Source organism: Colossoma macropomum, unplaced genomic scaffold (genome assembly GCF_904425465.1).
Source record: "Colossoma macropomum unplaced genomic scaffold, Colossoma_macropomum, whole genome shotgun sequence".
Classification (NCBI taxonomy): domain Eukaryota; kingdom Metazoa; phylum Chordata; class Actinopteri; order Characiformes; family Serrasalmidae; genus Colossoma; species Colossoma macropomum.
In genome coordinates, this window is record NW_023494792.1 from 15,472,405 (window position 1) to 15,500,396 (window position 27,992).

At 40.2% G+C, this 27,992-nt stretch overlaps 1 protein-coding gene across 1 annotated transcript; it reads right to left on the minus strand.

Moving 5' to 3' along the window:
- Positions 1 to 719: 719 nt before the first annotated feature.
- On the minus strand, positions 720 to 27,981 carry hcn4l (hyperpolarization activated cyclic nucleotide-gated potassium channel 4l). The gene is made up of 8 exons (XM_036575469.1): positions 27,311 to 27,981; positions 16,163 to 16,586; positions 14,084 to 14,245; positions 11,830 to 12,048; positions 9,141 to 9,287; positions 8,086 to 8,326; positions 3,450 to 3,614; positions 720 to 2,364 (listed from the first exon to the last, which is right to left on the minus strand). Exons 1-8 carry the CDS (start codon positions 27,979 to 27,981, stop codon positions 821 to 823), a joined length of 3,573 nt encoding a protein of 1,190 aa, XP_036431362.1. The 3' UTR covers positions 720 to 820.
- Positions 27,982 to 27,992: the final 11 nt, after the last annotated feature.

The following is a 27,992-nucleotide window of genomic DNA, read 5'->3' on the forward strand; positions in this document are numbered from 1 at the left end:
ACAAACCTGTGCATGTACAAAATCAAGCATACAGTTTTATTGCTTAGGTACCGCACGAGTACACATAGAAAGCACATACAAAATGATTGCCATACATTCTTTATCTTATCTCTTTTGTAGTGGAAGTGAGGGGATCGTTCCCTGGTCTTTCAGGCTCTAAGGCAGTTTTGTTAAAAAAAGGAAAGGCCATAGATACTGAGCAGTGCGCCTTGGTCAACAAGGAAGTATGGTTGGGGGCAAGGTCTAGTAGAATAATCAGTCTGTGTCTGATCATTAAGATGATGAGGGTCGGGTGTGTGCAATTGTATGTATTTGTGTGCAACCTGATAAGTGAGATCTGTACTACATGTTCTTTTACAACAATAGATGTCATGATGAATAGCAAGGAGTATATTTGCATCTTTCCCCAGCATATTTCCCTCCTTTGAAAGGGGCATTTTTTATTGGTACAATAACACCCATAATTTTGTTATTACTGTAATGATTTCCTCTTTTTTTTGGAAACTGCTATTTGTTGCATATCCCTACATAATCTCACTGCCAGACATTAGTATTGCAAAAATTGCTAAAAGAACTTGGAAGACACAGTCAATTTGTATACTTGTACAATCAGTCACTCTCATGCACGCTCGTTCAATCATCAGCCAAATATCTATTCCTTCATTTGGCATTATGAGTTGAAAAGTAGTCATTGCACGGTTATAAATGCAGGTAGACAAAGATCCTCTTCTCAGCCATAAAAGTTATTTTTTGTCCATAGATATCACTAGATGATAAAAATAAACGCAGTCTGTACAGTAGACAAGGGTACAGTCTGGTTTCATAAGTTTGATGGGAGTTTGGGGTGTAAGCTTGGCGTCCCTGGACTGGATCTGTCTCTAGACCCAGGGCCTGGTGAGCCACTAGAAGAACCAGTCTGAAGAACTATAGACGCTTTTGAAGTCTGTCTAGATAGGGCCACATGGCCTGGTATTGAACTGTAAGGTTTGGTAACAGGGGTAGGCGAGGGGGTCTTGGAGAAAACTGACGCTGAAACAAGATGGGACTGATCTGGGACATGGGAGACTTGTCTTACCAGTTTGGGTCTCTCAAGAGGTCGTGGAGAAGGGAGTGAAATGGAGATGGTGCTGACGTCCTGAGAGGGGAGATCAACCAGTGACCCACCCCTCTCTCGCGACTGGGAGGGTGGTGGACAGAGGGTCTGAGGGGACAGGAGAGAGCTTTGAGATCCGGAGGTGCTGGAGGGGTTGCTATGAAGGGGCGTCCTCTTCCTTTGCACCAGTGGACTCTGGGATAATGGGCTCCAGGCTGGTGGGGTACTACACGGGGAGGCACTTCCAGACCTGTACTGGGCGAGTGAAGCCAGGGCAGATGGTTCATGGGACAGCTGAGGGAGATAATCAGGCTGGAGACTGCTCTGAGGGTCCTGAGTCTGGGGTTTTGGGGAAGACTGCTCTAAAAGATTCTTTGAGCAAAGTGGAGAGCCGGTAGATGGCGATGGAGTGGCTGTCCTGACTGGCTTGCTTAACTCCTGACTGCGTTTGATTTGAAGAGGATTAGGCTGAGTGGACTGCAGTTGGGTCAATATAGGACTAATGGAGTGGGCTATCAAAGGGGTGAGGGTAGAAGCAGGGGGAATGCCAAAGTGAGCTGCTTCTCCACCTATTGCCCCCTGCTGGAAGAAGCCAGGCAGTGGAGCAGTGATGTTGGAGAAGGAAGCTGGTGGAAACTGAGGTTGGGTGTGGAGCTGAGACACACTAGAGTCTCTAGAAACACAAGCGGTTAGGGGCCTGTGGGATAAGATGGAGGCATCACTGATGCTGGATGTGGTGGTGGTGATTGTGGTTGTGGTAGAAGACGGCAGGGAGCTGGAAGCAGAAGGTGGAAGAGGTGCTGCAGAACTTTTGGCTCTGAGAGAATCCAGAATAGGGGTTTCCACACCAGAGCCAAGCTGAGAACTAGCTCCAGAAGATGTGCCACCCATTGTGGAAGCACCTGAAGCCATAGTTGGCATGGGGAACCTTTTCAGATGACCTGGTGGGTCTTTGAGTGAACTTAGCAAGGGCACAGGAGGTCGGAAGAGGGTGTGGGGCAGATGTGGGTGGCGAGTAAGGGCGATGGCCACTGAGGTGGTGGCAGCAGCAGCTTGGAGAGGAGCCTGGATGAGAGGAGCCCAGATGACTGGGGTGTGTGAGGAAGGAGGTATATGTGGAGCTGGAGGTGGAGTCTGCATTAGGTGGGCACAGTGAGCCATGTCTCTGTCATGCTGCACGATCTGCTGGATGATCTCGTTCTCCTGGTAGTTCAGCACACCTGAGTTGAGATCCCGCTGCACTTTGTGCTGAAGAACAGAGTTTCTTTTTCCTGTAAGGATAAAACAGCAAAAATTACATTATATTATATTATGGCTCTCAAAGTTAATGCATTATTAATGACACAAATGTTTGAATGCCATTAATACATTTTCCTAGTTTGTCCCTTCAAAACTTTCATAGTAGGCCAGGCTGAAGCCCAGCTGCTCATGTTTGTTTGGTTTTTAGGGGTCCAAGCACCACAGGTGCATGGAGCCCTATTGGAATTTATGTTTTATTTTTTCCCAATATGATAAACAAAAGCAAATAATTAGAAATTATGCACTGGAATGTGCAGAAAATGCCATATTTAAATGTGTTCTCTTTAGAGTATGTGTTAATTTATATTCACTTACAAAATCAACAAAACATGGAGTGTTTACATACGACTGAAGCTATAAAAAATGCACTGCTTTGTAACGGAAAGGGCCAAATTTGAGCAAATAAGACAAATGCAATTAATCACAATTAACTACATAAAATAATATGCTATTTTAATCAGCTACAATATATATTGTACATTACACTGAGAACATATAATATTCATATATTTTCTAACTTGGTCCATGGTCTGCTTCAACTGAATATCAACAAAATGTACTGCTGAAAAGCCTAGTGGAGCAGAGTGAGAAATTTATTTCAAAGTGTGTTGACATTACTAAAAAACTAAAAATATTGCTGCTGCTCCTCGGCCTTGACATTTGCTGAAATTTCAACAGAGACGTCTGACATAATCTTTATAGCAGCTTGAAAAAAGTCTTCCACATGATGCTACCTTGAGATTCCATCTTGGCAGTTTCATGACTACAACAGGAAGATTAAAACACAAAAGCACAAACATGTTTGCTCATGCTCTTCAGTTAACTGATGTTTGCCATCTGCTACGAGATGGTGCATTAATATATTTCAGCTGATCACAAGAGAACAGTGCACTTGAAAATGGAGGCACTATTGAGTTGTATGATTCTGAAGGCACATCCTAATAAAACCCTGGTCTTGGATAAAACTGGGGTGAAAAGAAAGGCAATTCTTATCTCTAATCACTGTTTCTGTTTTTATGTGCTCCAAATGGCATTTTCTATTAATGACAGCTCTCACCAATGCGGTCAAGTCGATCGAGAGCTACGGTCTCAAAGGCGCGCCGCATCATGGGGTACTCTTCCAGCACTTCGTTAAAGTGGTCCACAGACAGGGAGTACAAACGGCAGTACGTCTCTGCCCTCACGCTGGCTGTCCTCCTGCCCCGGGTCAGCAAACAGATCTCTGCACAGGATATTAAACATATGAACATCAGCAGGACCATGTGACATGAGGACACACAATAATAATTCAGTGCTTGATTCAGTGAGCAGCAGAGTGATTGAGAGTGTCCAAATGTGTTCACTGAAAGGCCAAAAAGCAAACTCATAGAAGTGGCTTTTTTCCCTTTTTTTCCTTCCTTTTTTTTAGTAAATCCATAACCGGAGCACTAAAATGTCATTTTCAAAGCTTAGAGTTACTAAAGTATGATCCGCTAAGGCAGGTTACAGAAGAAATCACAGAGTAAAGCTCCAAAAAATCACAGAGTAAAGTTGAGGAGGACTTCTAAATGGTGGCGTGGGAGGGAGCGTGGAGGGAAGCCTCAGCTGCACAACACCCGTCAGCTTCAACACTGTAATTGGGGTCCTCAGTTAACCTTTCTTTCCAAAGGGTGCAGCGGGTGACTTCTTCACCATCTGCGGTGCTCGTCCAAAAGACAAAGGCCTGCAGCCGTGCAACTGCAGCGCGCACATGCATGTTAGGAAAATGAGGCGTTTCTTGAAATGAAAAGCTTGCGGTGGTCAGAGCCACAGGTCTGTGATTGATGTTGCTGATTGGTACAAGCTGTATGTTTATGAATAAAAATACAGTAGGGCAATAAATAAGGTGCCTGTGGGCCTTCAGGGCCCTGGAGCAAGATGGAGTGCGGATGTTTGGATAAGATAGGACAGCAGACATGGCCTAAGGGATTACTCTCTCTCTCCATCCGTCACGGCCAGAGTCATAAACAACAAGCAGCCAAGAACCACTCCACACACCCGCTATCACATACATGGAGGGAGGGAGGAGGGACAGAGAGACGGAGACACAGTGAGAGAGAGAGAGAGAGAGAGACAGCGAGAGAGAGAGAGAGAGAGAGAGAGAGAGAGAGAGAGAGAGGTGGGGGAGAAACAGAAAAGGGGGTACATGAAGAGAGAAACAGAGAGAGATAAAGAGGGAAAACGAGAGAGGGAGAGAGGGAGAGAGGGAGAGAAGGAGAGAGGCAGAGAGAGGGGATAAACAAAAAAGGTAGGAGGGGAGAGAGAGAGAGGAAGATGAATAGAGAAGAGGGAAGAGGGAAGAAGAGAGAGTAAAGAGGATAGACAAAGATAGACAGAGAAAGAGGGAGAGGAGTGTACACAGAGAGACAGAGGGGGAAAGAAAGAGGGGAAGGGAGGGAGGGAGAGGGAGTCAATGAGAGCAAGATGGAAGAGAAAGAGATGAGAGAAACAGTGAGTGAGAAAGAGAAGAAAGAGAGAAACAGATAGAGAGACAAAGAGAGAAAGACAGAGAGAGAGGGGAGGAGCAAGGGGAAGAGATAGAGAAAAAAGAGAAAGAGAAGCTGAGAGAGAGAAGAGGGATAGATACAAGAGAGCGAGAAAAAGAGAGAGAAGATAGAGATGCAGAGACACAGGAGAGAAGGAGAGAGGAGACAGAGATATAGAGACACAGAAGAGAGGGACAGAGAGAGGTAAAAGAGAGATAGTGTTAAAGCCTGAGTGAGCTCTGAACTACACCACTATCCAGACTGCTTTCCCTCTCTCTCTCTCTTTCTCTCTGTCTCTCATACATACACACACACACATGCAGGGTTTATGGGGAGAGAGATTATGAGCGGCTTGTTGAACATGTAATGACCTCAAATGAGTCTGGGCAGAAGGAAGGGGTTTTTGCAAAATATGACTTTTTTTCCTTGAATAAATCTGCAGCTCGCTGATAACGGGGTCTACTTAGCTGTGATCCTGAAACCACAGAGGAGACGGTGACAGAGCTTCACACGGCACAGAATGCTAAAAATGAGCCTACGGTACGTTTTCAGAGCAGGTGGGCTACGATTTGCCAGGAAATATTTGTATGAACATCATCCCCTTGAAATAGAGCAGGTTTCTGTATCTGCTACCTTCACCATCTGCAAGGCCTCCGAATTGTCATTTTTACTGCCAAGCACGGCTGCTTTAAAATCCATTCAACGGCTGACATTTAAAATAACTGATGCTTTTCCACACGTACGCTAAAACCTTTGCAGACATTTTAGCTCAGTTTAAAATAATCATAAGTCTGAGCTGTGACGAAAAGCTGCAATGAACAGCCTGATAACAAGTCTCCACATCAGCTATCCATTATCAGCAATTCATTATTTTCCTTTCTCTTCTCTCTTCATCTATTATTTGAATCGTAAGGCTCCCACTGAGCCGTCGTTGCAAGTCCCACTGATCGACAGTTCAGGAAAATTAATTTCATGAATGGCTAACTGATGTTGGGTGAGGAATTTCCCAAGGCTCTTAAAATGCGCTCGTTCGCTGCCTCTGCTCCCCCCCAAGGACTAGCCGATAACACTGCTGGAACACCACAGTACCGGCCTGCGCACTTAAGCTCATTACAACACTGCAGCTAAAAACCACCTAGCTCACTTAAAGAACAGCTCTGCTCAAAACGTTATACATAATGCATAATATGTTGGATCCTACAGTATTTGACTGGAATGCATCATTAAGTGAGCCTGCAGTTCAGACTTCTCTTTGTGACTAGCTGGGTTTTGATGTGTTTGATGCTAATACCCAGGTGTATGTCTATTGGAGTGAATTGAAAAGATGACACATGACTTCATCCACTTCAGATCTAGTGGGCTTAAACTGCTGTAGACAAGGTGTAGGCCAACAACTTCTTCAACACAGTGAGTCATCACATTGTCAGTGCTCCTGTTGAGTACTCTGTAATTGTTGTCCTTTGTTGTTGTTTGTTAGTTTCACTTCTGTGACCTGCTTATTCCAGTGGTTATTGTGAAATCACTTTTGTGACATGCTTAGAACGACTGCGATTTGGTCACCAGTGATGGAATTACACAGTAGAATACAAAATGGAGCATGTTATAGTAAATAACATCACGGCTGTGATTTGGTTGCAGGCACAAGCAGAAGGTGAGCACCACACATCATCACAGCTGTGATAACACAAGATGTGGTGTGTTTTATTGCTTTTATACAACAGTTCTACAAAATAAAGTAAAAAGTACTGAAAAGAAGCCCTGCACATTCAATCAAATGTGCTTTATTATTGGTAATTATTTCCAGCAAAAACAGTATCAGCCTTTTTCTGTACAGATAGAGCCATAAAACCAGTGCAATTTCAGGTTCAGCTCAGTTCAATTTGCCAGATTAACGTGAATGTTGTTTTGCTCCAGACGGTCTGTAGAGCATCTCACAAACCCACCCCTTTTGCTGATTAGTCACTTTATTTCTAGCTAATTCACATTAATTGTTCCACTGCCACAGCTGCCGAGCAAAAAGCTTGTTTAGGGGCAGCGACAGATTTGGAATTTCATGTAGTCCTGCACTCTTTTCCAGAGTCTGATCAAACAGAGTGTGGGTCAAATATTATCTTAGAAATGTTATCTAATGTATCCATTTTCTGTTTTTGAGAAAAAAAGTAAAAAATGTTACGGTTAGCTACAGCATAAAGAGAGTTGTTACTTAGCAACCAGTGCTCAGTGGAATGAAATACAGTTTTTGTGAAAAAGCACTGCTGTTATTTGTGATGGCAGAACTGTAAACTATTATGTAGTTTGTGATCATTTGTGACAACACATTGCATTATTTTAAATTATATTACTTCAAATGAATGTTTTTAATACTGGCCATGACTTCTGCCCAAAAAAGCAGTCGTAATGACCACTGGTGATGCATTCAAGAGTGATGGAAATTCCAGGTGTAAACAGTTACACATCTCACTGTACTCTTGAGATCAGCTCACTGGAGACGGACCAGGTAGGAACAGGCCTTGCAGTAAAGTGACCACTGTTGTTACTTGGCAACCAAAAATCAAGTGATACAAGTATGTAATGTTGGGCAACAAAACACTATTTATCGTTATCATGATTAAATACATCACAATATGTCACAATATGCTTTTCTGAGTATTTTGCGGTTATCATCAGTACTTAAAAACACTTCACCGACTGCATGTTTGATTACAAAGAAAGCATGATTAGTCCTGTTTAATTGGATTTAGTACAGCTCAGTATGTTACTAGTGAAATGCAAATCACTGTTTTCATAGTTTTTGCTGCATTTTTCAAATAGGGTCCTACTTTATCTGTTACAACTGATTAGACGTCAGAAACAATAAATACTGTGACATATTGTGCATCGTAAAATCTTAAAGTATTGCAATATTACTTTTTTGCCATGTCGCCCACCTCTGCAAATATGGTAGTAAAAAAGTGCAGTTATCAGATATAACAACATGTGTAGAGTGCTTTTCAACCAATCAGACTGTCTGGTCTGAACTAATTGTTGTTTATATGTGAGCTTACGCATTTAAGTAAAACGCTGGAAGCCTCTCCTTTAAAGCCACAGCCTAATGCACCTAATCTTCAGGGTCATAGGTTAAAGGATTTGAGCCCCAGTCCCTTATGAACTTTCAATCACAGCTGAGCTCTAACTGCAGTAGCTACTGACCTCCAAAGTAAGATCCATCTGAAATCTTTGTTTCTTTGCTGCCCTTGGTCAGAACTGTTAGCACCCCATGCTGGATGAAATACATCTTCTTGCCCACAGTGCCTTCTCGAATGATGTAGTCTCCCGGCTGGAAGACCTCAAAGCGTAACTTGGTTAGCATGGAGGTCACAAAGTTGGGATCCGCATTGGCGAACAGGGGCATGGTGGCCACCAGCTTTCGACAGTTAAAACTGATGATCTCCTTTAAGAGGAAGGAAAAAGCAGAAAGACATACATTTTGAGTAGACTGCTAGCATCACTGAGGACTAAAGGTTTAAATCTTGGGCCTCACAATTTGCCTAGGAAAAGATTCAAAGCACCATGAAACACCACGATCTGAATCTATTACATTATTTTGGTATGATTCATAGCTTTTTTAATTCTCTGAATATGCACAGTAGTGGAATAAAGACAATAAAAACAATACACTATGGGCTGAAAACCGATATTATTGAACAACTCTGGTACATGAGATCCGCTCTCAGGTTGAGAGTAAAATGGACAGATTTGTCCAGAAGAAGTGTGTCAATGCATCAGTTTGGCAATATTTTGGTTTTCAACCAAATGAACCCAGAGAAACACTGGATGTTATGCAGAATATAGTTATCATTCTAAATTACTAGTAGTATTAGAAGCTCACCTAATTGGTAAATGTATAGTAATCACATTACCATCAGGGAAAATGCAAGCCATAGAGTAAGGCTCTGTGATGCTCACATGTGGTATTTCATAACTGAATTTGGATCAGGCTGACCTTGTTTATCACAATAATTCTGCAGATGATAAATGTTATTGTACATTACTGTCCAAGCTTAAAATACATTTTTATTTTTATTTATTTTTTGACAACAAAATGGGGGAATAATTCATTTAAAAATCCTCATGATCATTTACCGAATGAATAAATACAAAAGTGAAGCAGATGAATTACCACTTTCAGATCGATGCCTCACAATACACTGATGCAATACTTCTGAGGCCACATATGTACAGTGTGTAATGTGTGAAGACCTCACCTCTCTGAGTGGCTCATTCAGCTCCCCAAGAATGCTCTCCTCATCAAACATCTTGCCCTGGTAACGGTGCTCGTAGTAGTCATGGATCCTTTGGCGCATGTCTGCAGGAAGCTTGTGGAAGGACATGTACTGCTCCACCTGTTTGTACTGTAGGCCAAAGAAAATACTAGTCGTGAGACGACATCTGAATAGGCAAAACAGAATCTTAAACTGCACAGAAGGTGCGAGTTCCACAGCTACACTGTTTACTAATAAATCAACATTGACTAATGCTCTAATACCAAAACAGATTGAGGCGTGTAGGAAGTGAGAGACATGTTTATGTGGCTTTCCCATATTGCTCCTGAAATCAGCGACCCAGTCTCTCTCTCTCTCTCTCTCTCTCTCTCTCTGCCTCTTTGACTTCTAGGAAGGGCATATAGTATTGATAGGGTTTGTTTCACCCACTCTCTCCTCTTGCTGTCTCTTTTGTTATTTTATTCATGTCTCTGTGTAAGGCAGAGCGTTTGCAGCCCTGAAACGTTCAGCCCTCCTCCGTACCTCCTCCTCCTCACTCTGCCCTTCTCTCTGCGCCGTTTCTCTCTCTCTCTAACTTACAAACTTCCCACACAGAACAAACACCTTTTTCCCTATTCTCTCTTTCCTGTCCCTTCTCTCCCTCTCATAATAAGCAACCCCCTCCGACCCTACCCCCCCTCAGTTCCCTCCCTCCTCTGAACTCCTGTCCTGACTGTCGACTGCAGCCTGGCTCCACCGTGCCCTTCACCACATGCTAATGCTCCTGCCATATCAGCTGTGACTGTTTCAGCAGCGCTGTATGCAGCCCTGCCGCCTGCCCACATGTACCACCGCCGATTCTCCAAATGGGCCCGCCATTATCATATTCAAGGACAGGAGACAAAGCCGGCAGGGATGACTCCAGACAACAGGAAATAATGTCAGACAATACAGTTGGGCTCCACTGCGGAGAGCAGAGAGTGGGGGGGAGTGGAGCCACATACAAAACTGTCAGGATAAAGTAGGCTAAGCATGAGTCATGGTGTCAGAAAAAAGAGGAAAAAAATATGAGTGTCATTGGAATTTGTCCTTTTCAGGAAATGAATAATGCTGTTGTCAGCAGGTTACTGGTAATCGCATTGCCATCAAAGAAGGATATCCAATCAAAGTGTGAAAAAGCCTGGCTACAGCAGGTAATGAAATAAATGACTAACTTTGCTAAGCATTAGGCCACTGTTGAAGCCTCACTAACCCCTGCAGCTCTCTCTCACTCTCTGCCTCTCTCTTCCTTTCCCTTGAGCCTTCAGTGCTGGAGAAGAGTGAATTCTGCATTCTGACACCAGAATCAAAGTCATCGGTGTGCGAGCACCGTCTCAGAACAAGAACAAGAACATCCTTCTCCTTCTGCAGGAAACGAAACGTAAAGAAAAAGAAGCCAGTGTCACACGATATTGTGCCACGATACTTCACGAAGCGTGCTTAGAGGACAGCACATCAGGCGAGCTGAAGAATCCACAAGGAAACCGCTGCAGCTCCATCAATAAAACCGTCCTGTATCAACAATGCACGTTGCCATAGCAACTGCAGCAGGGCTGAATTGACTCGAGTCTTTTGACACAGCAGAGGTCAAAGCTCTTGTGTCGCCTTCTCATTAAAAATGGCAACAGTTCAATTAACACTCCAAGTGTACTGGGCATGGAAGACAAAACACTGCGCATTGATCACCATGGAGGTCATCAAACAAATGTGACTATAGGAACCAACATAACTTTAGATTTTAGCTGTTTGCTACACATATTGTTTTATATTATATTTCTGCCTGTGAGCAATTAGACAACTTTGACTTTTATGACAAGTATTGTGTCGCAAATTTCACGATACAGTATGCATTGTGGCTTTTGCACCAAGATCATTTTCGATAGTAAAAAAGAATTGCCAGCTTTAATTTTGCTTTATTTTTTGTACAATTGCCAAAACAAGATGTCTGGTGAAAATCAACACAAGTAACACAAACAAGTCATTCTCACAAATAAATGTGAATGTGAGTGTAAATGGTTTCAAATGATAAATGGGAGTTTTTGTCTTACTTTTGTAGTTGTCTCTTTTAGGAATATCATGGAGTAAAAGAACATAAAAGAACAGTGGAAAGCATTTCAGTTTCTGTCACATCAGAAATGTTTTATATATATATTTTTTATTTTATAGCACGAAATCTAACTTTCTTTTCATAGAGCACACTGCCCCAACCCCTGTATAAATGTACATAAAAGGGGAAACTGCTGATAATTTCTGCATAATTCAAAAGTTGAGATGTAAACAGTCATTCAGAGAGGTCTGATGTGAAACAATGTATTGTAGAGAAACTTCAGCTTCTCATTGCTTTTAGTAGCATCACACTCTTCAGGTTCCTATGTTTGGGTTTGCATCATCACCATGAACAATTCTGCTTGAATAAATTTCTCTAGAACAGAGTATTTCACAATAACCCACTCTAAATGGCTTTATTTACATTTCAGCCATTTAATTATGCAGAAATTTTGAAAGAACTGTGAAATTTCCCTTCAAATATGTGTATCCTAACAGCCCCTATAAAACACATGATCAGTAGCTGTTGCTTGTAATATCTTTTGCTTTGTTCGATTGCATTTTCTTTTAAGATGAATATTATAAACTTCTCGTTTCCTTCACTAACCTTCTCTTGGTATTGCCTTCGTGAGGAGTCCAGTGATTGAATGAGGGCAGTGGCATGACCCACAAACATGGCGTAGCAGGTGGCACCTACGATCATGCTGAGGATGGTCAGCCAAACGTCCGTCATGCCTACGGGTGGGTACATGCCATAGCCAATACACAGCATGTGGCTCATGGCCTTAAACAGAGCATAAGAGTACTGCTGACCCCACGTATCATTCTGCAGAGGAGGAGAGAGAGAGAAAGAGAGAGAGAAAAAGTTACAAGAGAGAGCGGGGGAGTAGAAGAGAGTGAGAGGGGGAGGAGAGAAAAATGCACAGATGAAAGAAGAACACAAATAATTTATGCGCACCATTTTAAATGTGAAAGACAGCGAGTGCAGAAACAAATGCAGGATAAATGAGGAATAGATACCATGGAAAACACAACAGAAAGAAAGAAAGAGAGGGATAGAGACACATAGATAGATAAACAGATAGATAGAGAGAGAGGGAGAGAGAGAGAGTTTGTTCTTTGCTGACAGGACTCTAGAAGAGCAGAAAGGGCAGTAAGAAAGTGAAATATCATGTCTTCACTGACAGCAGAAGGAGGCATTACATGTGCTTCAAGTGATTTTGGGACGGATGATCTCCAGAAAGAAAGGGAAGGAAATGTAAGATTTTGCTTTAGGACTGTTTTCAAGCATTTCGGAAATCAAAACTAGAGGTTGTATTTAACACATTGTTGCTGTCATAAGAAAACCTCACATCTCTTTTGTTACACATTTGTTAGTTCAGACCACGTCCTCAACCTGGTTCTAGAATAAGAAGAGATTGTGGGACTGTAGGAAATGAGAGGACACTGAGAACTTGGCTTGAAGTTCTTTGCTGGCTTCTGCTTAATGGTGGACCCCTCTAGACCCCCTCTGATGAACAGAGACAGGACTAAGAGATGTGAGTGAAAGACAGGGAGGAGATGAAGAGATGGTGGGATGCAAAAACATCATAGGGAGCACATACAGTAGATGTGGACATCTGTAGTAAGTAAAATAGGAGAGAGGGGGAGCTTCAGGTAACCCCATTTTGGGAATGCCAGCTGCCCTTTACCTTGTCTACACATTTCAAAACAAATGTACCAAAAACTTTTCTGAGAAGCAAACCATTTTAAAGTTATATTATCAGACATTTTTTTTTCTTTTATACTGTTACACAAGGTTTTCTTATGACAGTGACAATACTGGAATTCACACAGAACTGGGCAAAAGCCATAGAATTTCCAGTCAAAACAGCCGTTAAGTACCATCAAATAACTTAAGCCATTAAGTTATTCATTTTTCTGGAGATATTGCTGAGGAGATTAGATATTAGATAATCCACTTGCATAAGGAAGTGGAAAGTCAGAGGAAAATAAATGAAAAAACTGAAGTTTGAAAAAAAAAGGATTAAAAGAAAATGGGACTCCTAACAACCGAGCAAGACCTGGTAGACCACCAAAACCGCCACCATTAGATAAACAGAAAGCTTTCATCTTTGTGAGAGAGGAGAAAATCAAGCTCCACTCTTACTACAGATCTGAAAAAATCCACAGGTGTTTCTGTCCATCCTTCCACTGTGAGAAGAAAACTCAACACTATGAGTCCGAAAGGATGCGCAGCTGTTAAGAAGACGTAACAGAGAAAAGGAAATAAACAAAAAAGAAGAAAACAAATATGCTGCTAGTGTTCTCAGAACAGTGGACTGACCACCCCAGAGTCGAGACCTTAACATCTCTAAAAGTGTTTGGGATTATTTGGATTGTGAAAAGCAGAAAATGCAACCAACTTCTAAAACTGAACTTTAAAGTTGTCAAAAAATACCGCTAAGAGTGGACACACTAAATACTGAAAACTATATATTTAGCTGTTCCATATAATTTTCTGGTTTTTCTGCTTTTTCCTGATGCAGAAAAATAATAAATATTCATACCTAATGACATTTTGATCAGAAATTAAACACATAAGGGGGTCTCTGTCTCTGTCTTTGCACAGTGCTTTATTTTAGAAATGTGAGTTTAACATGTATGTGGTACCAGGTTTGAGAGTTTGTTTAGCCTGATGTTCCAAAACGCCTGATTTGAAACAAGAGCTAATGACTAAACTCTTTATAACCTGAAACCAGTGAACTAGGAGTAGTGAAACATCAGATTTTGGAAAAACAAGACATTTTTATCCTAAAGTGTAAGTGTCAGTGCAGCACAGTGATAATATAATCTGATGAGGGTCCACGGCTGCTACTTACCACCATTTTGTTTTTAGAAACCCAGCAGTCGGAAGGAAAATCCTGCAGCATGGGCACGAGGAACTGCAGGCAGCCGTCCCAGTGGCACAGCAACAGCATCATGCCAATCAAGTTGACTATACGCACCATAGCGCTGGCCAGGTCGTAGGTCATGTGGAAAATCTAAGGGAACGGAAGAATGGGATAGAGATTGCGATTGTGACGACAGAACCGCAGTATGCTGCGGGTCACATTTAAGGCTTAATCCAAGCTCTGTTCTGGGCCACGCCGCTCTTAAGCTGGTTTAGGCTAGAGAATGCTCGTGGATGTGACGTGTTACATAATGTACTGTATATCTGTTCTGCTAATGTTACTAATGGTCCGTAGGAGATCAGTGACACAGGAAAAAAGATCGGCTAGATACGTGGCGTTTAATACAATCCACGCAGACAGTGATGTATCGCCCTCTCTCCCTCGCATAGATTTCCTTTACTTCATGAGCTTTTGGGCTGATGAGCCTGATTGATCTGGACAATTAAAATGTCAAAGTGCAGGCGTTTAACAATGGTCAAAGCCAGGGATGGGGGCTGGAAAAGTGAGGCTTGGTTTTGTAAAGCTTTTGTTAAAAGCTGTGTTAAGAGCTTAGTTTTTTTTTTTCAAAGCCTTAACTGTACTTAAGAGATTCACTTTTTTCCCAATTCAGCTCTGTTTATGTAGCACATTAAACAACAGTCATTGTCATGAAGCAGCTTTACAAATGCCTGTGTCCAAGGCCTTGTTGTATAAAGGAGCATATATTTGCATTAAAAGACCTTAAGTTCTGTCTAACACATTTTCTTAATTTTTCAGTAAGCTTGTCACATACCTTAAGCGTGCACTTGCTTTAACCCTTTTTCACAATAGCCAGAAAAGACATTTTCTGTCTGCATTTTTTTCTCTTCAGTAACACTGGTGGAATATATTTGTATGATGGAAATCTCTATGATTTACAAAACTGGGAGCAAACTGGGTTTTTGTTTTCATAGCTGAGCAAACAAGTCAACACTTATGACAGTGCTTTAATTGTGTTTAAATGCTATTTTTTGTTATGGCAGTTGTACATGATTGTTTGATATGAAAAATCTGCAATTTCACCCTTCATTGCTCACTAGTAGCTCAACACAGTCATAATGTTTCACACACTGAGAACCTACAGATTATAGACAAAACAGATATAATTTGATTGATTTAATTTCATTAAAAATATCCATGTCGTCTTTCTTTCTGCCAGTCAAATGGCCACTAGGGGGCCTGCCGACAGAGGCTAGTAAACTCTTAAAATAAACTATACAAGTGCCTTCAGTCGGATTTTTCAAAGTATGATCGGATGATGATGATGTTCGCATTGTAAATGAAACAAGTGAAGAGAAAACATTGCACAAATTATAAGTTCTTTAGTCTTTTTTGTTAATATTGCTTAACTGCAATAATTAGCACATAAAAACATAGCCTGAAAACAAGCCATCTCCACACCAGCAATCAAACTATGTATTTAACAGTGACAATGATCAGAGAAATCTGCAGTATAACCTAATGAAAACATTTAAGATAATTTATGCAACATTTTCATTTCAATTCCCTACACTGTCAGAAATAAAGGTTCTGTGCGGGTACATTTTTTGTTCATCAAGGTACAAACAATGTAAATGTTCCTCAAAGGTACAACAGTGGTTTTAAGGTCTGATTGTGTACCTTAAATAAGTTTTACAAGTAATACAATGGATTATGGTACAGGTATGTTCCCTGACTAAAGGTACTGAGATGTACCCTGAGGGTACCACCCCAGTGACAAAAGGGGTACTGCCCCAGTGACCATTTCATACCTTTTTTTCTGAGAGTGTACGTGAAGGAAATCTAACCCTTCAGGAAATAACTAAACTTGTTTTATTTAACCAGGCACAGACTTACAGTGGCAAAGAAAAACACATTGTGAGGAACCAAGACTCTTGGATTGGATCCACTAAATTTTCTTCTTTCTTGTTAGCGTCATTATTATAATAAAAGGTTGAGTTTGTTCTAGCAGTATTCAAACTTGCGTTAGCAGGTAGTAGCAGTACCTACCTCTTCCCACTGATGTATGTATCTGATGAGGCGGGACAGTCGCAGCAGTCTGAGCAGACTGAGGATTTTGGTAAAGCGGACGATCCTCAGAGCTCTGGCCGTCTTGTAGAAGTCTGAGTCGATCCGTGTCTCAACAATAAGGAAGATATAATCCACAGGGATGGAGGAGATGAAGTCCACAGCAAACCAGCTCCGCAGGTACCTCACCTTTATCAGCTGAGGGTCCAGAATAATCTCTGTACTGTCCTCCTTCACAATACCAGTCCGGAAGTTCAGGACCAGGTCCACTAGGAAGAAGGTGTCAGAGACCACGTTAAAGACGATCCAGGCTGGAGTGTGCTCGTCCTTGAAGAAGGTGATGCCCACTGGGATGATGATCAGATTTCCCACCATCAAGAGCAGCATTATCAGGTCCCAGTAGAACCTGGACAAGACAAAGACAGCAACTGTGAAAATGCATCAAAATAAGGCGATGCTTTAAGGGAGCAGGTTTAGAACTCCACTGGGACAAAACGACCCACATTGCCAGACAGAAAATGTTAATTGGTGTTTTCTTTCATATACTATTGTTTTATAAACCATCTTAAAGGATCCAAGTCATGGAGATCTGAAATTTCTTTGCTTTTTTGAAATAAAAGAGTTTGATGTAGTATGTAAACATTCTTAAAGATACAAAGCACATCAAACGCTCCCCATATAGTTTACTGTCTAATGTTTTTTGGTATATATCATGATATTATGTATTTCTTTTTCAAATATAACCATTATGGATGCTTAAGTAAACCTTTTTGGTAGATTAATGCTCTGATTATTTTTGAAGTCAGTTTGACCCCATTCAATGTTTAACATCTCTAAATAAATGATTAGCAATTTTATTTTCCCAATAAACTAAGTACTTGTTGACACATAACCTTGAGTAGCAATTTTAATAATAATCATTTCCTGAAGGCTTAAATTGCTGCAGTCAAATTGACCCCATGGATAAAGATATTAGTGTATTTGAATATAACAGGAGGGTTAACAATGGCGTATTATTCTGGATGTCCCTTGTCCTTTAATAAGAACCATATTTAACAACTGAAGTAAATATAAAATATTTTTATTGGGTGAAAAAGTAAAAACAGAAATTAGCAATATATAGACAGACGTTAATATTGCTTTCTAATGAGATACAGGTGAGTGTATGAAAAGCCCACAGAAGCTTCTCTGAGGCCAGCAGAAACAGTCCTGAACGTTGTTTTGCGTTCGGAAGTCATTTGTCTCTGTCTCTTAGACTCGAGCTTTAATCTACAAGCATCAGATGCTGTTGGAATTTAGTAAATATTACAAGCCCTCCGGTTTGTATCCTGAGACTGCGACATTGCCTGAAGCAGCTGGCTGAGCGAGGGGCGCCACAGGCAGCGTACACAGAAAGCCAGCTAGTCTCCATGCTAGGCTAATGGCTAACAGCTAACCCCAAGAGACTGGCTTTTTACTTCCACTCTCTTTCCTCTCCGTCAACTCATCATCTCGTTACAGTCTGATGTCTGCTCCTTTGACAATAAACTGGACTAACTTACCTCAGGCTGCAACTTACTACACGAGAGGTGAGGAAATCAGCGTGTTTAGTACTGGTTGTATGTTGTGTTATCTGCATTTAACTTGATTTGCATACTGGTATAATGGTAATGACAAAACTAATATCCTTAAAAAGAATTTCAATCTGTATATCGTCCACTACTAATTGAAGCTAAGCTGCAAATACAGCCCATTTTCAACTCAAGTGTTTTTGTGATATTATGGAAATGAATGCATTTACATCTGCCTACAGCAGTTTAGCCCCGCACATTCACGGTTTTTAAACAACGCACAATACAGATCAGCCAATCAGAACAGACGTCATTTACATACATCCGTATAAAAGGCTGCACAGTAACAACAGAAGACTGTTTAATTCAAAGACATAAAGGCAGGATTAAAATCGTCATGTAAAAATGAATTATGATTTTTTTTGGAACATAAACCCACTCAAATGTCATAAGTAGACCCCAGAGGAAGAATAAAACACAAGACAAATGTAGGATATGGGAGTTTTAAAGTGATTTTGGAAGCTCATTACTTACATATAACTGGCCCAAAAGGAGAAAAGTAGGTGAGAAAGTAATGATTAAAATATTACAATCATGTTTAAAAATGCTGAGCATTAACCGGTCTCTAAACCGCTCTAGGAGACCAGACACTGCCTGAAGATGGAAGTTGGCAGCTTGGCCTTGTCATTATTCCGCTATCGTTTGCACTAAATTCTCCCCTCAGTAACTGAATGTACAGGGCATATGTAAATTAAAGACATTTAAGCCGACCAGGAGACCTCAGGCAAGCCTGCCGTTTCATCATTAAAAGATCTGCTGCTGGGTGAAACATTTACAAGAAAGACAGTGTAATTGCTGTTCCCCAGCATTAATTACCTCACTGGCCTTGACAGGCCTCCAAGATTTTAAGCTCTTTGGTTTCCTCAGCTCATGAGTCACACAAAGTGATAAACATCCTGATACTTTGACATTTCATGTCTCTATTTCCCTCCCTTTTGCTCAGTGGCCTCTAATGCACCCTTAGTAGTTAGAAGGTAACCATAACATAGCTTAGAAAAAGAGTGGAGTGCAAATTCATTTTGGTATGTACACAGTGTTGAAGTCCTTAATTACCCTTGCTCACTTCTATCTTGAGAGCACCCGCCGGTTTTCTTTTCGACTCATATGTGTGAATAGTAAATTCTAGTCCAGCGCTCTGCTGTAATTAAGCAGGCATCGATCACACGCAGGGTTAGATATGCTCTATAGACCAGTATGGATTGCAGTGAGAGAAAGCAATGCGCAGCATTTTGAAACAATCCGGTGGGGATTATCAATCCATCCCAATCAAAAATGTAAAAATCCTATTAGAGGTTTAACTCGGATAAATGCTTAATAAAAATGACACCACGCACGCAACCCCTGAAACATTCTACAGGCACCTGCTATTTGCAAGAAAAGGCTAGTGCAAAGAGTGAACGTTCAAAAATATCTGGTCAAATCTGCTTTTCCTCCACAGGGATCTACAAAACTGTAATCACACTGGAAATATTAGTTAACAGTAATGTTCAGCTGGTGCGGGCAATCTTCACATATGCATCCATCAGGACAACCAACTGTTATTTACCATACTTTAAATACTCTAAAGTACTAATGCTAATGCATGCTCTCTGTGCTCCATTAAATAATACCACACCACTTTTTCGACCATTTGGCTCTGCCAGAGCTGCGTTCTTTCCAGCACTGCTTGAATTGAGCTTTGGAGGAGATTACCCAAGAACAAACCATCTATACAAAGTGTCAGTAAAGCTGTCAGCTTATTCTCAGTTTTCAGATTATAAAGGATTTGCCATTGACATTTGCCCTCTGGCAGATGCTACAGTGGTCAGAACAGTCCGTAGAAAGAGAACAAGTGAAACAGTAATTGTGCAGAAACGTTTTACCGGAAAAATTGCACATTAATATGTCATTTTTAGTAAGCATGACCAAACATTCTGCTTTGTGCAAACAGGTGGACAGACAATGAAACTCTCTTTTTCAAGCCAGCGCTTTATGAACAATATCATTCAGTCCTCAAACCTGTAACCTAAAGAGAAATCTATGTTTCTGTATGACCATATGGGGATCAAAGAGAATTATACTTCATGCATTCAGTTATAATATATTCAGTATAATCTAATCACAGTCAATCACACCAATTTTCTTTTGAATAGTTTGTCTTTTTTAACTGCGTATTTATATGTGTAAATATAGTTGTTTGACCATAGCTGCATGTTTTTATTTGACTTTTTATCTCTTTTGTTTTGATATGTCTTTTTGTGCATAGAGCTCCATGAGACCATCTGTGGTCTGCATCATATAACTATCTAAAAATCTCTTCATTATGCTTATATAGACAATACTACACCGACAGTTACCATATACAGCAGTCTACTGTTAACACCACACATCCCAGCTTTTCAATACAAGCTATAAACTTGACAAAGGAGGTACAACCATTTCTTTATGAGAAGCACTACATCATGTCATGAGAAAACCCGCAGGAGAATGAAGTTACTACAGCTATGAGCTTATGGAAAGTGTCACATATCTCGTTACTCTATACTCTGCAGTCACTATAAAAGGAATGATCAAAAATATCCAATCACATTACAGCATGTAAACCTTCTGCAAAGTGATATACTGTCAGTAATCTGAGGACTTCAGCAGCATCACCACATCTCACTATGAAAACTATGCAAACCTGTCACCACGTCTGTCAACTACAATTGACATTAGAATGAATTTCAGTGCCTGACCTTTACAGTCACATAAAACTCAATCAAATAAATGTTAAAACACTGCTGATTCTGCTGATTTGAAAATATATAGAGAAATTTAACACAACCGTAGAAACGTAAGTCTACTACCTGCACTCAGGTCCTCATAAAGTACATGAATAGTGCTGTCGGAGTACGTAAATGTCTCTTTTTAGCAGTCATACTAGTCTTGAATTCAGTGACATCCAGAAGACTTACTGAACTGCTCCAACTATCCAAACTGGAGTATATCTTCACTGTCATGCAAAAACCTTATCTGTGTTTTTTTGTTGTTTTTACTGTTTTGCATTAATCTGTATGATTCCACTGACCACTGATTACTATATGTAATAACAATGATAGCTTTACTGTAAGCTGCTGCTAACCATTAACCACACTTTAAATTGATGTATTAGAAAAGATCATTTTTAATTTGCAGTCTTTTGGTCAGATCTGGAAGAAGAGTGTGACATTAGTAGGTCAAATTTTGAACCTGTTGTTACCGATAACTTTGGTTGTCTTTGTTGTCCTCTAGAAGAACTGCATTTTATTAGAAGAAATTGTCAGTATTGAAATCATATTGTTGCTTGTCTAAAAAAATAATAAACAAAACAACAACAAAAACTCCACTTTTTCCAACTTCATTTGAACACAGTTCAAATATAGTCCTATACACGTTCAGTTCAAACTGTCCTATACATGCTGTCAAATTTCATGAATAATGGACCAATAGAAATGCTCCAAATTACTTGGAATGAAATTTAACACAAACCTGCATTAAAATAAGTTAACTTACATTCTCTTGTAAAGTTACAAATTTGGAGATACATGTTTTCTTTTGGAAAACAATGATATTTAAAACAGTTTTCAGGGCTTCTTTGCTTAATTATTTTCTTTACTTTGCAAAACTGAAAAACACTCGAGGTCATGTGTTATTGCAAACAACATGACAGCTGTGATGATCTTCAGCACTATGACCAAATCGTAGGCATGACATACTCCCTGTTGTGCTCTACTGCTTCCACACAAAAGCTTTCTTCTAACAATCCAGTTAATAAATGGCTACATAAAATCACTGTAGCTGTTTTCAGTGCCATTGTTGTTGTGAATTTGGTCACTCTGATTGGCAGCGATTAAGACATTTCTATTCTCTGTATTATGGTCCAACCTAGATAATGGTTGGCTGATAATATTGGCCAATATTGAGGTCCTACAGATTCATTGGTATCGGCAAAAATCCTGCTAATAAAACACTGATATGTAGAAGTCTGTTTCATACTGTAACTGGGGCTAAACAATTTGGAGAAAATATCAAATTGTGATTTTTTTCTAATAATGTTTCTGCATTTTAAATTGTGATTATTTTTATTATCCATATCTAATATCCTGACCTCTTTTTTGTCCTAGAACACCAGCATATCCATTTTTTCTGGATTGAGGCTGGAATGCCAGACTGCCAGTTAGACGTGGATACATTGTTAACACAGTACAGGAATGCTTGATTGCTTCTCATTGGTCTAACTCATCTACAGACGGCTCATGAGCTCTGTGTCATTGAGTAATTTCCCCTATTTTTAATTTATTAAGGCAGCGTTGTGGATAATGTAGGGTATTATTAAAAATCAATATAAAAAGGATTAATCTTTCAGCCCTAACTGTAATGAAGGAACACCTCTGATGTGAAAAAAAGCATTCACGTCTGAGAATCTTCAATCAGTTTTGCTTATGGATATCATATAGTAACATAAAAAACTTTTGACAAAGATTGATAAAAAAAAGAGGTAATTAACAGACAGACAAAGTATCAGAGAGCTCCGCACCTTGCACTACAACGACTCACGACTGCACTACTACTTTGAGTGACTACTACTTTGCTGACTGGAATATATATAATTTTATATTTTCCTCTGTATCAGTGCAAAGGAATATAAAAAATGATTGTTTATTGGACATTTTATCTCAATATCTGTGGTCACAAAATTTTTTTATTGTCCAGGACCCTGTTGTAAGTAGGCACACTGCACTTTATCGATATGCTAATGATTTTTCAAACTGCATAAATTGTGATTTTTGATTCATACTCATAGTCACTGTCATAACAAAACCTTGTATTTCTGAAAGGGTAACTTTTTATAAGAAGAAAAAAAATCTTCTTAACTTCACTGTAAGTTTAATGCTTGACTTCAATGCAAGTTAAAGTATCAAGATTTCATTTCAATTAATTTTGGACCATTTCTATCATCCATTCACTATGAAAACCTTTAACTCAACCTAAAAGGCAACTGCTCTGGTGCACAACATTAAAACTCGAAAAAACAAACTTACATGATTTTGATATAGCAGCGACAATGTAAAACTAAAGATGCAACCCTAAAATATAGCCCACTGGAGAAGATCCCCTGCTGTTGTAAAGTTTTCAGGAAGGATTCAATTAACAAAATAATAGTAGTATGGGCCAAACAACGGCATTCTGCTGCTACCACACATAGTGATGTAATCTCTCACAATTGTACAGTCTTACAGCCGGACATCTGCATTAAGAATGTCAAATAAGGCTGCCTGAAAAAGAGAAAAAACAAAACTGGTATAAACTCTAGAACATGAACACAGCTCAGGCAAACTAAAGCCTTTGCGATAATCAGCTTTCTATTGTTCATCTGCCAAAAATGCACTCTCATTCTCCATCTCTATTTGTTACTGCTGAGCATTTTATGGGTCCTAATTGTCTTTGCCAATCCCCATTCCAGCACTTCTGATGAGCTCTCTCAGGAAAGTGTGTCATCTCTGGTTGCCAGCACCAGTCGTCATCTCTGTCACCCAGATGTTTAGTGCGCAGCTGGAATCAAACAGCCTGTACATGCAGCCTAAATTTATGTGGCACATACTGCAGCCTCTTTGCCCTGCCAACACTCTATGCCTGCTACAGGTAATGAAATCAGTAAATGGAGGTCTCTGCAAAAGCGCATCTATCCTGCTCAACGTGGTGGAGAGGGAAAGGTCAGAGAGCATGAGAAAGACAGAGAATGGGGACAGGAAATGTAAATCAGTGAAAATGCAGGGCAACTCTACCAACTAAATTCTAAACCTGAAAAGGACAGGCATCTCAATTTTAGAAATGCAATATGAGGATATTTTATTGTTGTCGTAATAAACAGTAGCTTTTCTGAGCATATACTGTCAGTTCTTGCAGAACTCTGCCCAGCTGCATGTCTCATTATAAGGACAGCATAATTAGTCCTGTTTAATTGGATTTAGTGCAGCACAGTATATGAGATGCTGAATAAAAACATTAAACCCAGAGTTTTTGATGCAGGTTTTAAATGTGGGACTACTGTGATACATATCATGTACTGTGAAAATGTCTTTAAAGGGGAATTCAACTGATTTTCCAAAAATTCTGCATAGTTAAATGGTTAAGATGTAAACAAAGCAATTCAGGGTGGTTTGATGTGAAAGGCTCAGTTCTAGAGAAACTTACAGAGTCAGAACTGTTCACAGTGTTGGTGATAGGAACCAGACGTCTGAAGAGTTTTATGTCTCTAAAAGCTCCCCCACAAAAAAGTTACATGAAATGGTCATGAATGCAGTGCCTGATGCCTGAGACATTGTTTTACGATAGTTCTGAGGTAAAGTTTTTGCTCAAAACTTATTTTTAACATCCATTCATAGTGGAGAGGTACATGCGGGGTGTTGTAGGGGAAAACAGTACCCAGAGTTATTTTTTTAGATTTTGCCACTAATTTACCATCATCAACATTACATATAAAACTCAGAAGACACGTGTAGGTTCAGTGGTCATTTTGGATAGTACATAAAATGGCTACAGTGGTGTTGTAGACACTGAGACCCCTGATTCCTATCACCACCACTGTAAAGAAATTTGTCAGCAAGTTTCTCTACAATGATCCACTTAACATCAAACCACTGAATGACTTTGTTTACATCTCAACCATTGAATTATGTAGAAATTTTGTGTATCATGATATTATACTTTTGCCATAATATCCATTTCTACACTGACCTGATACACTGGTTTGGTATCAGAACTGATACTAACCTCATTAAATGTTTTTTTTTAATCAGATATCAGTCAGATGTGACCGATCCGCATTCAATATGGTTTATCACTTATGGTAATTGTAAAATAGTAACAGACTGTTTTTACTGTTTTATATAGTCTTCTCTGTGATACCTTGTCTTCTATCATTTTTTTACATTTATTTATTCTGCTACCACAAAACATAAGCGCCCTAACAGAGCATGGGTATCTGAACTAAATATTGACCTATATTCTGAGATCAGATATTGTAATCAATACTGGAAGTGGAAAAAGTTGGATTGATGCATCCCTACTCGATGTGCATTTGTCTGCACTAACTATCTGAGTAGTAATTTCTTTTCTTGTTCATCAAGTTCTAAACACAACAGTTTGGAAGAAAAGTCCCTATTACACACAGCATTAAGAGCGAAAATTACATGGCAGAAAAATAGCTGATGTTCTCTCAATATTGGTGCATCAATTACACACAGTTTATTAGCGCAGCGTAAATGAAACTCCACTGTTACCGTCAGCATAATCCCGAATCGTGTGCTTAAAGTGATATCCAAACAAACAATGAAGCGATCACCCATAAACAGTGCATTAATAACAGCATCAGAAGTTGTTTGGCCTATTTTAGGCCCTCCATCATAACCGTGCCAAGGCCATGTGGTCCATTTCAATCACCCCGCTGTTACTATTGCCCCTTCTATCCCTCTCTCCTTGTCCACACCAGGAGAGATCCATTAAATAAATTGTGTTGTTATAATCTCCTCTGATGTTGGCTCCTAATAATGCCCGTGGTTATGTTAACCCATTTTGATTACCCCATTTCCAGGCTCCATAACCCATGAGAAGCACTGCTAGCCTGCTAGTCTGTTTGAAGCAATAGAGAATAATAACACATGAGTGTGAATGGAAGAAACAAGAGACTTCCTTGATCTCTGCTGCAATTGAGGCTGATTGATACCTGGTAGTGCTGGGCTTATTCAAAGTGCCTTTTCTCACCAAGCTACCTTCCTTGTCCCATAATAGCCACTCTACTGTCAATAGATCATTTAGAAGATTTTCAAAGCTCCTTCTATATATATATATATATATATATACACACACATTATGTATTCAGGTTCTAAAGGGTTAGAAGAAATGAATGATCGAATTTCGAATGATCGATAAAGCATCCCAACAAATGAATAATCTTATTTATAAGATAAAGACAAAGAACAAGATAAAATAAGGAAAAAACAACACAAAAGACATCAGATGTCAAATCCATTTTGTAGACTTTTGTATTGTGTACAGGTGATACTGTAAAACTTTTAGGAGTGCACAGATGTCCTTAGGCCTATATTTTTAATAAGTTAATACGGCAAAACTTTATAAAACTGAATGGAAGATGTGTTAATGCCCAAGTTTTTAATAAGCTAATTTATAAAGCAAAAATCCCTTAGGACTGAAAGGAAGATGTGTTTAAGCTCATACTTTTAAATGAGCTGATTTATACAACAAAGCCTGATGGAAGAAGCGTTTAGTGTTTTAATTAGCTAAATTAAACCGAACTAATTACTGAACGGTAGATGTTTAAGCCTATGCTTTTTAATTAAATCTAAACAGCAAATCGTCATAGAACAGAATTGCAAGTGTGTTTAGGTCTATGTTTTATTAAACTAGTTAAAACAGATTTGAATGGTAGATGTCTTTAGGCCTATGTTTTTTTAATAAATTGATTTATACAGCAAAACCCCATATAACTGAATGGTAGATGTGTATTTATGTGTCTTTTTAATTAGCTGACGTAATATAGCAAAACTTCATAGAACAGAATGGAAGGTGTGTTTATGCCTATATCTGTAAATTAGCTTATTTGTATAATAAAAGGCCCTTAGAATTGAATGGAAGAATGTTTTGGCCTATATTTTTTATTAGCCGACTTTATATAGCAAACCTTCATATGACATAATGGAAGGTGAGTTTGGGCCTATATTTTGAATTAGCTTATCTGTACAGTAAAAGCCTCTTAGAACTGAATGGTAGAAGTGTTCAGGCCTATGTTTTTTAATTAGCCGACTTTATATAGCAAACCCCCATAGAAAAGAATGGAAGGTGTGTTTAGGCCTATATTTTTAAATTAGCTTCTCTGTACAATAAAAGCTGCTTAGAACTGAATGGAAGATGTATTTAGTCCAATGGTTTAATTAGCTGATTTTATATAGCAAACCCCCTAGAATAGAATGGAAAGTGTGTTTAGATCTATATTTTGAATTAGCTTATTTCTACAGTAAAGCCCATTAAAACTGAAAGGAAGATGTGGAGAACTATATTTTTAAAATAGCATATCTGTACTTTTAAAGCCCCTAAAACTGAATGGTAGATGTCTTTAGGCCTACGCTGTTTAATAAGCTGATTTTATATAGCAGACCTCCATAGAAGAGAATGGAAATTGTGTTTAGGCTTATGTTTTAAATAAGCTTATCTGTGCAGTAAAAGCAACCTAGAACTGAATGGAAGATGTGGATACCTATATTTTTAAATAAAAACCCACATTGATCTGAATGGTAGTCTTTAGGCCTATAGACTTTTGATTAGCTGGTTTAGTATATCATATACCCATCGAACAGAATAGAAAGTGTGTTTTGGACTATATTTTTAAATTAGCTGATCCAGCACAGTAAAAGCCCTTAGACCTGAGTGGAAGATGTACTGCCAACAGAGTGGCCCCTGCTCAGCTCAGCCTACTGGCTCACAGAAAAAGACAGAGAATGACCTGAAGTCACTGTAGGGGTGGATGATCCAGAAGCCGGCCGATTTGACCCTCTCCTGCTCCCTCTCCACGGCCTTCTCGCTGCCGAACATGCGCAGGGAGAACTTGTTGACCCCGGGCTGAAGCATGGCACCCAGTTGCCTGTGCATGAAGCCGGCCTGGTACAGTCTCTCCTCATCCATCTGCTCGCCACTCTCCAACTTCACCAGGCTGGGTGTCCTCTCCCTCTCCCTCTCCTCCACCACCACCTCCTCATCGTCCCTCTCTCTCTTCCTCCTCTCTCTCTCCCTCCTCTCCACCTCCTGCTCCTCCTCGTCCTCCTCCTCAGGGCTGGCCTCCTCCTCAGCTATTAGGCGCCTCTGCTCGGCCGCATCTCCCTCTGGTGTGCTGCTGCTGCCCCTGAACCTCCGGCAGTCTCCGTTGGCCCTGCTGAACGCTCTGCTGCCCACGTCCGTCTCCACCTCGCCTCCTCCACCACCACCTCCACCTCCTCCACCACCTCCGCGTTCACCTCCTGCTCTCTCTCTCTCTCCGCTGCTCCCAGTCGGGGAGGCGGAGGGCAACAGCTGCTTCATCCTCACGCTCTTCCTGCGCGCGTCCTGCTCGCCCTCCTCCTCCGCCGCGTCCCCGTGGCTATACAGGCGCTTGCGCATGGACGAGTGCAGCCGGTCCATGTCGAATGGAA